A 13,838-nucleotide genomic window follows, 5' to 3' on the forward strand; every position below is an offset into this window, starting at 1 on the left:
ATGTCTTGATGAATTGAACACACAGGACTTCAAGATTGATCTTTCCATATTTTCCATCAACACACCACTCACTATACAGCTTTCTTTTAATTCTGTTCCCTGTCATCATAGTTTATCTCCTCCTGTTCACGCAATCTGTTTACGAGCCTTCCTGTTTCAAACCACTCAGGAAAGTGAAGCACTTTGCATTGAGGATGCAATAAATGCTACTCAAGTACTGTACTTGAATACAATGTTGAGCTGTTTTTTACTTGACAATTTTCAATACTTAAACTACATCTCAGAGGAAATCATTTTACATTTTGCTCCACGTTCAAAATAAATAAATAAATATATATACAGTATATACTGTGTGTGTGTGTGTGTGTGTGCGTGCGTGCGTGCGCGCGTGCGTGCGTGCGTGCGTTAGGGCATTCACCGAATATTCGAATATTCGAATATTCGAATACTAACGTCACTATTCGACTTGGTAAACTGAATTCGAAAATCGCTTATTTTTTTAAAATATTTTTTTTACTCTTTTTTTTTTTTTTTTAAATTATTATCATTATTATTGTTTATTCATGGTTCATACAGCTTGGCTAGATAGGAAGTCATAAAAGATGATTTGTCAATGCCCCTGGTGGATGAATTGGTGCAGTCTATATACTGATGTCATGATGCTTGCTGATGTTGTGACCTCCAGACTTAATTTCGGTACTCAGCGGTGTCTTCTCATTCATTCATCCCGGCTTCACGTTCATATTCTCGGCTGTGAATCCAAGGAAACAGACGTCGTTTGAGTGGGAGACACGCCGACTTCCAAATGCTTGTGTGGCCGTGTATTGGGCATCAGAGAGCGGATACATATTCAGCTGGTGGACTGGGAGGCGCGCGCGCGACACACACACACACACACACACACACACACACACACACACACACACACACGCGCCTTTGCTGCATGTATCGCTGCGGGAGAAAGCCTGGTAGGCGAGGTTAATCGCTGCTAACGCGTCGCCGACCGCTTTAAAGAGAAAAGAGGAGCTTAAACACAACTTTGCTAATTGCTAGTGTTCCGTGTGGTGTTGATATGTTTTCCTTTTCCACGACGAGTTGTGACTGCGTGATGACATGCAGCAAGGGGGGCGGCACGTCTATAATGTGAGCTTGTAGATTAAATGTTTTTGACAGAGCTCGAGCCGAGCGTTTGTGAGTGTGAGTGAGAGAGAAGAGACCCCGGCCCGCTGGTGCTGCTGCCTGCTGGAGCTGCTACTCACTGGACCTCCAGTCATTCAGTGTAGTCAGAATTATCTATCCGCCTAGCTCTGGTCCATCGCGTCACCTCCCGCATCGCTCCTGACGCGATGGACCAGAGCTAGTATCCGCCCTGCAATGCTCATTCATCGGCCACAAACATCGTCATGCCACGGACCTCCAATATTTACAAGCGACTTGGGCACTAGCCGTTAAGAAAGTATGAATGAACTTCCCCCGAACCTAAATAATTTCGGGTCGTGGCGTCCTCCCGAACCGAAATTATAACGGTATGGATCGACCCTAACTGCCTGTTGCTGATTATAGATTTGTTTGAACAGTCATTTTTTATTATTATTTCCACCAGCTCACGGTGCGAGCCGCGGCGTTGTGAGCTTGTAGATCTGCTGTTTTCACTAGTTTGGGTCCTGGGCGATTGTCTAATTTCTATTTTGGGTCACGGGCTAAACTGTTTGGTAATGTGAACCGCTGGGTTAAAGTCTTTTTATTTTAGAGCATGAAAGAGAAACTGATTAGAAACTGTTGCGCTGTGATGCAGGCAAACTATACAGCTGTCAAATGTACTGTTCCAGGGGAAGCACTGAGCGCACCCATACTTGCTGGTCGCTTAGTCCAATCAGGTCGCGGCTCATTTGTAAATGCCACGGTCAATAGCCAATCGTATTTCACTAACCTTCAGGTCTGTCCCGCCTCCAGTGGTTAACCCTCACTCGCATGTTGTGTTCAAGACTTGAAACAGCGCATCAATGATTGAGAGGCCGAGAATGGCTCGTTTTTATTGGATGAAAATATATATATATAATTCCCGTCGAATTCCGACTATTCGAATACTTTGAGGTCGAATAATTCGAATTCAAAAAATCACTATTCGTGAATGCCCTAGCGTGCGTGCGTGCGTGCGTGCGTGTATGTACAGTATGTAGGTATGTCCTTGCCCGGAGGTAACCTCGCCTCACCAGGCTTTCCCCTCAGAGAAAGCCTGGTCTTCGTTTACTAAACGGGCCGTTTGATCCGGTCGGGAGCGGAAGAGCTCCTACGTTTTTCTGTAGTCCAAAACGGACTACACTTTGGCCGGAAACAACGACCGGAAACAGTTTCAACCCAGTTTAGCGCATGCGCAAGTAGTTAGCGCATGCGCAAGTACGGGTTAAAACTGTTTCCGGTCGTTGTTTCCGGCCAAAGTGTAGTCCGTTTTGGATTACAGAAAAACGTAGGAGCTCTTCCGCTCCCGACCGGATCAAAAGCCCGAAATTGGAAGCCAGCCCAGGCTAGCCCAGAGGTGTGCACAGTATATGAGGGATTAAATGTAGGAGCCTCAGAAGTAATGTTGGAATGCCCGTTGGGCAGATCTTTATGCCCATATATTGTGTTCCGTGTCCAGGCCAGTGCATGATTGTTAGATATATATATACATTTTGTTTTGAACTTCTGCACAATGAATACTTTGAATTTTGATCATTTAATACTTTCATATTTTGGCTTTTACTCAAGTACATTTTGAATACCTGATGTCTACTTTTAACAGAATATATCTACATTGCGGTATTGATACTTTTACTTAATTAAAACATGAGTATGTGAGTACTTCCATCAGGGGCGTCACAAGGGGTAGGAAAGTGGGACTTAGTTACCAGGGCCCAAGGTGGAGGGGCCCTAGTAACTTTAGCTATTGAAAAATAGCAGATATACAAGCTCACAGCGCGGCACCGAGTGCCGCGCTGCGAGCTTGTAGATCTGCTATTCATGAAAATGAAAATGTGCGCAAATCTTTGAATATATGTATTTTTTAAGTGAACATTTGTAACTCAAATTTTGCTTCTGGGGGTTCCCTGGAACTAAATATTTTGAGATGGGGGGTCCTTCACATGAAAAAGTTTGAGCATCACTGACATGGAAACATAGGTTTCTTGGCACACATTTTCACGATTTTTCAAAAATAGCAGATCTACAAGCTCGCAACGCGGCACTCGGTGCCCCTCCCTCCCTCCGTCTGTCAGTCTCAGTCAGTCAGTCAGTATGTCCGTCACGTCACGTCACGTCATGCCACGTCACGTCACGTCACGTCACGTCACGTCACGTCACGTCACGTCACACTTTTGGCCCTACTCGTTTCTCCGGAATCACGTGAAGCGGTACACAGTATCTCTAAAGTCATGTCATCAACATGGATCTGTCTGTCCCATTTCCCATATTCCCTCCTGATTGGCTACGAATCTACGATTGCTAAAGTTTGTGTATGTGACCTGACGGTCGCTTATCTCCCGATTAGGGAGATTTACTGGTATTTAACGTTTTTGAAGGCTGCAGGAATGTGGTGGACAGTAACAAACTACATTTAATTAAGTACTGTACTTTTTTGTAGAGACTCAAAAAAAAGCTTTAAAAACAAAACTTCAGACGTCTCAAAACAGGTTACTACATAAACCTCACCCCTAAATTTGTTCCACTGTTATGCCACCAAAATGTGGAATGCCCTGCCAACAGCCATCAAAAAGTGTGACTCCTTCCTTTATCCTCCTTCAAAACCGCCATGAAAGAGCACCTTACAAGCAATTTGCAACATCTAGTGTTGATGATTTTGCGTATTATTGTATTGTCTTTAAATGCCTTGGTGAACTGAATACACAGGACCACAATGGAAACAAGCCCTCAGGGGATTTTTGTCATTTTAGCGTTATTGTACAATTGTACCACTGTACTTTTTGCAAACGGCAAAAGTTCAGTCAATCAATCAACCATCTCTCCATCTCTCTCTGTCTCTGTCTCTCTTTCCCTCTCTCTCTCTCTCTGTCTCGCCCTGGTCCCCTCTGCAGGTGCTGTCGGTCCCTCACAGAAGACTGGTGTGCTGCAGTCGTCTGTTTGAAGTGACGGACGTCAACAAGGCCCAGAAACAGGCCGCCCACCAGAGAGAGGTGTTCCTGTTCAACGACCTCATCGTGGTATGTTGTCACGTTCTCTTAACCCATTTAGGCCTAGAATTATTGACTGCTTTAACCAGTGAAAAATAGCAGATATACAAGCTCAGAGCTTGTAGATCTGCTATTTTTGAAAAAGTCATGAAAATGTGTGCAAATCTTTGAATATATGTATTTTCAAAGCAAACGGTTGTAACTCAAATTTTGCTTCTGGGTGGTCCCTGGAACTAAATATTTTGAGATGCGGGTCCGTGGCCAAATAAATATCATTTTGGGGGTCCTTCACATGAAAACGTTTGAGAACCACTGACACAGTAGTCTCTCAAGAACAGACTAACTGAGCTCCAATTAAGTGAAAAGGACCTTTTCTTTGACGATGGCTAGCCAGATTGCTGACATAGAAACATATGTTTTTTCCAAAAATCTTAGAAGGATTCAAAAGACACTTATAGAATCGGGTCAAAATTCTAATTTTCATGATTTTTCAAAAATAGCAGATCTACAAGCTCGCAGCGCGGCACTCGGTGCCGCGCTGTGAGCTTGTATATCTGCTATTTTTTAATATTTAAAGCATAAAATATTTCATCATAATGTGTTCAGGCCTAAATGGGTTGTTAACCAGTGGTGTAAAGTTTCTAAATGATCCCAAACTGGTTTTTGAGCCAGATTTATAGCTAGCTGTACGACGGTGTGTAGGGTGCTGAAAATAGCAGACCTACAAGGTGACAACGCGCCACATCCGCGACATGTTTGAGTTTTTAGATCGGCTGTTTTTCGGCCTGCAGCACGGTCAAACGATGGGAGCATTATATTTAAAGAGGTGGTGCCATAGTTTTGTACTTTTTCTGCTTTTCATGTGTCTAGGAGTTTGACAGTATTTCATTAGACCCCCTGGTGTGGTTGGTTGTTATGAGCAATTATGTATTCCCTTTGCATTTTGGATTTCTTTCTAGAGGCTGCCACCTTGTGGGTCAAAAGTGCCGATCCAAAAACACAGATAGAGTGACATCACTCTATCTGGAGATAATCATCCCCTCCCCTTTTACCATTCACCCAACAGACATGGGTGTGGCTAACTTCAGCTAACTTCACCACCCACCATGACTACTTAATGAACTGGTGGGTGTGGCCATATAAAAACCTAATTTTAACTCATTCTGTAAACTTTTTTGGAAAATATCTTCCTCCTAGTATAATCATAATACCTGATAATCATGTTTTAGGGGGAGAAAAATCATGGCACTTCGATCTTTAATCATTAGAATGTTGCAGAGAAAAATCGCAGCGATCTGAATTACGATTAAAATAACTACAGTTTACAGTTTACAGTTTAGGCATTTAGCAGACGCTTTTAATCCAAAGCGACTTACAATAAGCAGATAACATCACAATAATAAACAAGATAATATGTCAGTACATCATCAACAATATAACAAATGCAAATGGATATCTATCTAGAAAAAACACAATATAATCAAAGTTCTGAAAAAACCTAAAAAACAAAAACAAATGCTAACTAGCTTCATGTATTCATTGATTCTTTTTCTGTAGTGCTAAGGGTTTAGGTGGAGTCTGAAAAGGTGAGTCTTCAGTCCACGGCGAAAGCTAGCGAGTGAGTCCGTTGTTCTAAGTGCGACAGGGAGTTTATTCCACAACTTGGGGGCCAGGAGGGCAAACTGTCTCGGACGAGTGGATTTTTGCCCTGGAGTTTTGAGCGAGGGTTCTGTCAGCATCCCTGTGTTGGCTGATCTAAGTGACCGGGTGGGGGTGTAGGGGTTGATCAGCTTCTGGAGGTATGGAGGAGCCATACCTTTGGCTGCTTTGAAGGTCAGCATCAGTGTTTTGTATTCAGTGCGGGCCGCAACCGGGAGCCAGTGGAGGCTGCGGAGAAGGGGAGAGACATGTGAGAACTTAGGCTGGTTGAAGACCAGTCGTGCCGCGGCATTTTGGATCAGTTGGAGAGGTTTAAGTGCACATGCCGGGAGACCAGTGAGGAGAGAGTTACAATAGTCAAGCTTTGATATGACAGATGTCTGAATGAGGAGCTGGGCTGCCTCCTGGGTGAGAAAGGGTCTGATTTTACGGATGTTATAGAGTGTGAACCTACATGACCGGGTGACTGATGCAATGTGTGCCTTGAATGATAGCTGGCTGTCCAGGACCACACCAAGGTTTCTAGCAGTAGGAACTGAAGTCACAAATGCATTATCTATGGAAATAGTGAGATCTTGCATGGGGCAAGACTTAGCTGGGAAGAAGAGTAGCTCCGTCTTGTCCGGGTTCAGCTTAAGGTGGTGGGCTGACATCCACTGTGAGATGTCGGCCAGACATGCAGCAATGCGTTCTTCCACCTGGGTGGCAGAAGGGGGGAAGGACAAAAACAGTTGAGTGTCATCAGCATAGCAGTGATAGGATAGATTGTGAGCAGAGATAACAGCACCAAGGGATTTGGTGTACAGGGAGAAAAGCAGAGGGCCAAGTACGGATCCCTGGGGGACTCCCGTTTGGAGGGTTCGGGGGGATGAAAGCAAACCTTTCCATGAGACCTGATAGGTCCGGTCCGACAGGTAGGAGGAGAACCACTTTAGTGCCGTCCCGGTGATGCCTAGGTCAGCAAGGGTGTCCAGGAGCAGCTGGTGATTCACTGTGTCGAATGCCGCTGATAGATCCAGAAGAATCAGGACTGCAGAGTGGGAGGCAGCCTGGGCAACATGGAGTGCTTCCGTGACTGCTAGGAGTGCAGTTTCTGTAGAATGGGCTGGTTTAAAACCTGACTGGTTGGGATCCAGCAGGTTGTTCTGTGAGAGATGGAGAGAAAGCTGGTTAGAGACCACACGTTCAAGGGTTTTTGAAAGAAATGAGAGGAGGGATACCGGTCTGTAGTTCTTGACGTCCGAGGGGTCAAGAGTTGGTTTTTTGAGGAGTGGTGATACTCTGGCTGCCTTGAAGGCAGCTGGGACACAGCCTGAGGTTACAGAACTGTTGATGATGGCGGTTATGAAGGGGAGTAGGTCAGGTGCGATCGTCTGGAAGAGTGGAGAAGGGATTGGATCCAGGGCACAGGTGGTAGGTCTAGAGGAAGTCACTAGTTTTATGACGTCATCTGTAGAGAGAGGGGAGAAGGAGGACAGACATGTTAAGTTGGGGATACAATTCCGTGTGTTAGACACTGTATTCTGGGGGAGATGGGAGAATGAACTACTGATATCGTCAACCTTCTTTTCAAAGTAGGCGACAAAATCATCCGCTGAGAGGGATGAAGGAGGGGGGGGAGGGGGGGGGTTTGAGGAGGGTTGAGAACGTGCTAAACAGTTTCCTAGGGTTTGAGGTACATGATTGAATCTTTGTGTGGTAGAATGATGATTTTGCAGTGGAAAGTGAGAGTGAGAAACCTGACAGGAGTGTGTGAAAATGAGATAGGTCCTCTGGTTGCTTCGTCTTGTGCCACTTCCTCTCTGCCGCCCTGAGAGGTGTTCGCTCAGATCTGAGAGTTTCAGATAGCCATGGGGGAGGTGGATTTGCACGTGCTGGCCTGGTCGAGAGAGGGCAGAGACGATCAAACGCTGAGGAGACAGAGGAGAGAAAGGAAGATGTTAGAGCGTTACCTTGAGAAGGACACTGTGCCTTGAACATTTATTCAAGTACTGCATTAACAATTTTGAGGTATTTTTACTTTACTGGAGTATTTCCAAATTCCAATACCTTTACTTCTACTCCACTACATCTCAGAGGCAAATATTGTACTTTTACTCCATTACAATTATTTTAAAACTTTAGTTACTATGGAAATGATTAGAAATAAAAGAAAAAAGTTATCTGAAAAACACGGCCGCTCACGTATTAGGAGGGCGTCAGGAGTCACCAGAAAAAAGAACCGGTGTTTTCAATGAATCTATCATGGTTAAAATGGAGTTAGAAGTTACAATAGGTTTGTATGGGAAGGTGGTGTGTCTGATGAAATGAATATTAACTTCCTGATGATGTCATCTCCCAAAGGATCACGGGAGATTGAGTTTTCTTTCACCCACGGGTGTCATTTTAGGTTTTAGCATTGGCTATTTAAGAAAGCGTAGCAGATCTACAAGCTCACAGCCCGTCACTTCGTGCCACGCTGCGAGCTTGTATATCTGCAACTTTGGTATCTTGTGACTTCTACTGATTTAGAAGTTAGAAGGTTAATGCGACTAAAAGTTAGAGGAAGACTTTTTTTCAGCTCAGCAACACGCCTTCTTGAGATCAAGGCAAAAATGGTCTGAAATTTTCATAGTGCGTAATGAAAACGTATGAGGACTTTTCCCTTGCATTTGGTTATACAGCCTGCCGGCTTTACTGTGTATAGCTTGTCTGCACTTTTGAAAGTGCCTTTGTGATGTATTGGTTTAATATGTCTGCCTACTAAAAATGCACCTGGCAGTATAGTGCTGTGCAAGGCACAGTGTCCTTCTCAAGGTAGTTATTTTAAGGGTAATTCAGATTGCTGCGATTTTTCTCTGCAACATTCTAAAGGCCCTTTTCCACTGGCAGCGATAACGATGACGATAGCCATAAAATATCACAGCGATAATTATGCCTTCACATTGATGTCCGATAAAGTTATCGGACATCAATGTGAAGAGGCGCCAATTAACAGCCGCTTGCGCAGAGCGCACCTCGAGCTGTTTGTCAGAGACCCAGTTCCATATCACTGTGATCTTAACCACATCGTTGTTGATCCTAACGATGTAGTTGTCGGCTATCGTTGTCTGTATCGTTGTTGAGTGGATGCTGCCGATCCACTTCAATTGAAAACCCACTTTTTTAAATCGTTATCGTCATCGTTATCGCTGCCAGTGGAAAAGGGCCTTAATGCTTAAATATAATGCTCCCATCGTTTGACCGTGCTGCGGGCCGAATAACAGCCGATCTACAAACTCACCGTGTGTCGCGGATGTGGCGCATTGTCACCTTGTAGGTCTGCTATTTTCAGCACCCTACACACCGTTGTACAGCTAACTATAAATCTGTCTCAAAAACAGTTTGGGATCATTTAGGAATAGTAAAGGATGTTGCACCATTTACCAGGCAAAGGATTTACTTTTATTATTGCGACAACATTTCGATCTTCATCAGGTCAGTATACTGAAAACTGAAACCTCCTTTCATATGAGTTCTGTTGGCCCAGCAGCGCCCGCCGTCGATGTGCACATAAATAAGTTATTATGCTTTGAAGTCGTTTAGAAATCTTCACATTCATATATTCTTATAAGCCCATTCACCTTTTGTTTTTCGCTAGTGATTGAGCACAGGTACAAACCAATGTTTATATGCCTTTGAAGGTCTTGGTCCATATGAATATTATTTCTTGGAGTGGCTCTGGATGTTTTCCTCATAAATAAAAAGTGGTGTTTGAGGGGAGGCCGGGGTGACAAGGTGTCAAATCTTTTCTGGATTTACAAAAAGGAGGGTAAATCCCTAACTTCCTTCAAAATCGGTCTGAAAAGTCACCTACAGGCGGCTGCTACTCAAAACCTGTAATAGACTAAGCCCATTCTTATCTCCCCTTTTCCACTGTAAATATATTCATTTTATTTTTTTCTTCTTTATAACTGCTTCTTTTTTTCCTTCTTTTTGTTATTGATGATATCCTATGCATAGTGTTCCATCCATTTGTCTTTCAATGTAATATGAGATACATAAATGGTTCCTTTGTAAATAAGCTGTAAAGCTTACTAGGATCTCCTTTTAGTTGACCTTATACCAGTGAACTGTACTGTCATGAAACTGTACCTTTTCCTATGCAACCTTCTAGTAAGTCTTCAATCAATCAATCAATCAATCAATCAATCAATCAATTATAACTTGGAGGGCAAAACAAAAGAACACCGAAGACAGATGATTTCTCATTTACCACAATGTGATTGTCTCCTCAGATCTTGAAGCTGTGTCCAAAGAAGAAAAGTTCGGCAGCCTACACGTTCTGCAAGGCCATGGGCCTGCTGGGAATGCAGTTCCACCTGTTTGAAAACGAGTGTAAGTCACCACAGCTCGGCTGTAAATCAGCGTTCGTTTTCACAATCAATTTTGATGTCGTTTTCAGTCATAGTCTCTTGAACACGAGACAGTCATGTTTTGAATGCTTCAGTTGATGTTGCACAACTGTTTTAGAACAATAGAACTCCTAACTGGTTCAGTACCATTAGGAGAAGGCACGCTCTCTGCAGGAGTCTTGTGGAGAGGTCTGTAGTTTCTTTGGGTGCAGATTCTAGTAGAACTCAGAATGAAGGGAATATCCGCACTCTCTTGAATAATGACTTTTAAAAGTATTCATTTATTTAAACATGCACAGCAGCAGCAGTCTATTTAGAGAAACGGACGCGTTTCGGCCTACAGGCCTTCCTCAGCGTTTCAAAAAACAACTGTTTTATACATTATTATTTTACTAAGTTGTAGCTACACTTTAGCAATAATGAGTGGAATTCTGATTTAATCCTAGATTCTTAGATCAGCGGTTCTCAAACCTTTTAATTTCAAGGACCTCCATAACTCTGACAAAATGGTAGCAGTACATCTCTACTGTTATGTATTCATGGAGTGACAGCCATTCAATGCATAAGACAGGTCAAAGTGTAACAGCAAGCTATTGTCTTATGAAATGTAACGTCTAAGATAATGAGTGCGGAAAAAATACAATAACAATGGACTCGGGATAGGTCTCTCTGTTCTGGATACTAAGTAGCCTACTACTCCATCGAAGGAGAAAGATTGCCGCTTTGGGACTTTGTAAAATGCAGCTGGTGTACCATCCGAGACAGGGATTTATACTTAATCTGTGGCCGAGACATCGGAAGGCCTCGGGGTCCACAATAGAAAAAAGGACTCCAAAGTAATTCCTGAATTTAAAGCAGTTTCCCACATGCTCATCCTCTCTAATCTCCCCTTGTACCAGAACCAGCCATATAATACATTATACCAACAGACCTGTACTATGTTCTGTAAGCCTCTCTCTGGCTGTTGCTGTTAAATGATGAATTCAGAAACCTAGGGCTGGGGGTCTGCAACCCGCGGCTCTGGAGCCACATGCATGCTGTTCTTTACTTCTGCAGTCCCTCCCTAGTGGCTCCCTGTACTGTAGTTTTACAAAATATTATATGGAAATCAATATGTTTATTTTGTAGTATGTTAAAGAATCAATACTGCAATGTAGTAGAGTAAAAGTACAAAAGTATTGGCATCAAAATGCACTTAAAGTACTAAAAGTAAAAGTAGAATGTCCCATTTCCAAGTTTTCAAATGTACACAAATGTACCATTACAAATACACACTTAGGGCGGATTCACACTGCAATCCGTTTGATTAGAACTGATTCTGAAACCGGTTGCTGGTTCATGCTGGCCAGCATTCACATTGGCAGACCTTCTGGCCTCCCTGGAGATCACTAGCACTATACAGCCCGGTCCTATAGGTGGTGGTATGCACATAGTGTCATCAACTATGCGACATTGCTGATGGTGGTTGCCAATAAATTCAGGCACGAAAGTTGGTGTAACAATTCAATAACGCGCGACAGCGCAGTGTGGAACATTGTTGCAGTGGTCTTGGGTCTCGCACCCCCCACACCTCGACAAGACAAACAAGCCTATTTGCATATCAATTGACCTGTATAGTAGGTGTCGCTGATCTACAAGCTCACACTGACCTCGCATCCGTGACGCGTTGTGAGCTTGTAGATCTGCTATTTTCCTGGCGCATAAACGTGCAGAATGATGAGCGAGACATGCAGCGCAGCGCACGTTATTATTTTAATTATTTAATAATCAACATGGCCTACAATTGAAACGCTTGTGGCTTAATATTCACATTAATGGCACGTCAAGCAGGCACAGCAGTGCACAAGCAGTGCCAAGGAATCTATAACATCGAAACAAAAGTCAGGGATAAAGGAATACTTTTAGGCTATTTTCTATCAACAGTGGTAAGTCATTTTAGGTTTGTTTTCATGGTTTAACAGTTCATGGTTTAACTTGTAGGCTAGTGCTTTCTCTTTCTGCTTTTCTTTCCCGACGGGCGACAGCGCACACGCATGCATGCACGCACACACCAAGCCCCCCCCCCCCCCCCTCCCGCTGTAAATCTGATCCCAGAGCAGCATTATCATCTCACAGTTACAGCCATACTTCATGTCGCTGCCTCGCGGCTAATAACGGACCTGAATCTGATCCTAGGTCAGCCTAAACAGCACAGCAGTGACAGCACACAACTACACGCATACGCATTGATTGATTAATTGATTGCTTGCTTTACGGTTTGCATAAAAAGCAAAAAGTACACACACGTCACACACACAGTAGGCTACGGGTCCTATTGGGTCCTCTCGGGTTATACACATGATGATTACAGTCCCGTGTTCCGAATGTTTTAACGGAGCGCCGGTTCTGGCCGTCCCGTCTCACTTTCATCCCTGCGCTCAGTGCGCTGGTGCGAGACAATAAATAACTGTTCGCCAATTGCTAGTGCTACTTCTCCCAATTGGAAGTACATGACACCAGTCCAGCGCACCACAGTAGTAGGCTAACTGGTGATATAAAACATATAAACGAATTTTAGAAGACAGTCCTACAAGCAATCTCTCTGTGAGATGAAGTCGCTGATCCCATGGCCATGTCGACAACTGTTACCCAGTGTTTATTTGTGCCGACGGCTGACTCGTCGACATTATATGAGGTCACGTTCAACATCAATACCGTTTTTGAGGCCGGTTGCTTCACACTGCGGCTCACCGGTCTCGAGGTCGCACAATGCAGTCTCGAGACTACCTCTTGAGGTGGTTTCGAGGCTATCCGTTTCTGAGGAAGACCGCACGCTTCACACTGTCAAAACCGGTTTAAACATCTGCCAAGTAGCCTCGAGACCGGTCTCGAGACCGCAGTGTGAATCCGCCCTTAAGCTCTTCTTTACCCATGTCTTCTTCAGACTACCCCCATGGCATCTCCATCCTGTCGCCGTTCGGCTCGGACAAGAAGCAGGTGCTGAACTTCTGTGCGCAGAGCGCCGAGGAGCTGCTCAAGTTCATCGAGGACCTGAAGGAGTCCATCGCCGAGGTGTCGGAGATGGAGCAGATACGCATCGAGTGTGAGTTGTCTCTTTGTGCGTGTGTGCGTGTGTGCGTGCGTGCGTGCGTGCGTGCGTGCGTGCGTGCGTGCGTGTGTGTGTGTGTGTGTCTCATTGTTAATTTTGGCAGCAATTTTTTATTTAGTTTTTGTCAGTCTTTTGAATAAAATAAAAAATGTGTTTTATGTAAAATACATGATTAGATCATGATCTAACATTTTACAATTAAGGTGTAATATTTCTACAATTGCTACAAAACCTGTATATCCAATCATTTTGAACATAAACAAGAAGTTGGGTAAATTAAATTGGAAGTCTGATAACGATGTACCGGTGCATGTTCACAACATGTACTATGCATTACTTAAGAGCATTTTTCAAATATTAAAAGTTTTAACATTTTAGACAAAATAGCCAGTTTTACATTGAGGTGGCCACTCTTCTTTAGTGCCCACTCCTCTTGTATCCGTGTGTGTATGCTGTACGTGTCTTACATACGGTACGTAACATAACCTACTCTTCAGTAAGTGCTGCTATCACCATAATTTCCTGACATCAAAACCGATACGCTGTCAACTC

At 43.8% G+C, this 13,838-nt stretch overlaps 1 protein-coding gene across 1 annotated transcript in view; it reads left to right on the top strand.

Moving 5' to 3' along the window:
* iqsec3a (IQ motif and Sec7 domain ArfGEF 3a) overlaps positions 1–13,838 on the top strand; it is a gene marked incomplete at its 3' end in the record, with an annotated part of 95,936 nt that overhangs the window by 65,877 nt on the left and 16,221 nt on the right. The window contains exons 7-9 of the mRNA XM_080754602.1: positions 4,071–4,196; positions 10,082–10,181; positions 13,122–13,280. Coding sequence (XP_080610728.1) covers positions 4,071–4,196; positions 10,082–10,181; positions 13,122–13,280 — 385 coding nt within the window. The remainder of the gene's footprint in view (positions 1–4,070; positions 4,197–10,081; positions 10,182–13,121; positions 13,281–13,838) is intronic.

Source organism: Nannobrachium achirus (assembly GCF_963921795.1).
Source record: "Nannobrachium achirus genome assembly, chromosome: 23".
NCBI classification, from domain to species: domain Eukaryota; kingdom Metazoa; phylum Chordata; class Actinopteri; order Myctophiformes; family Myctophidae; genus Nannobrachium; species Nannobrachium achirus.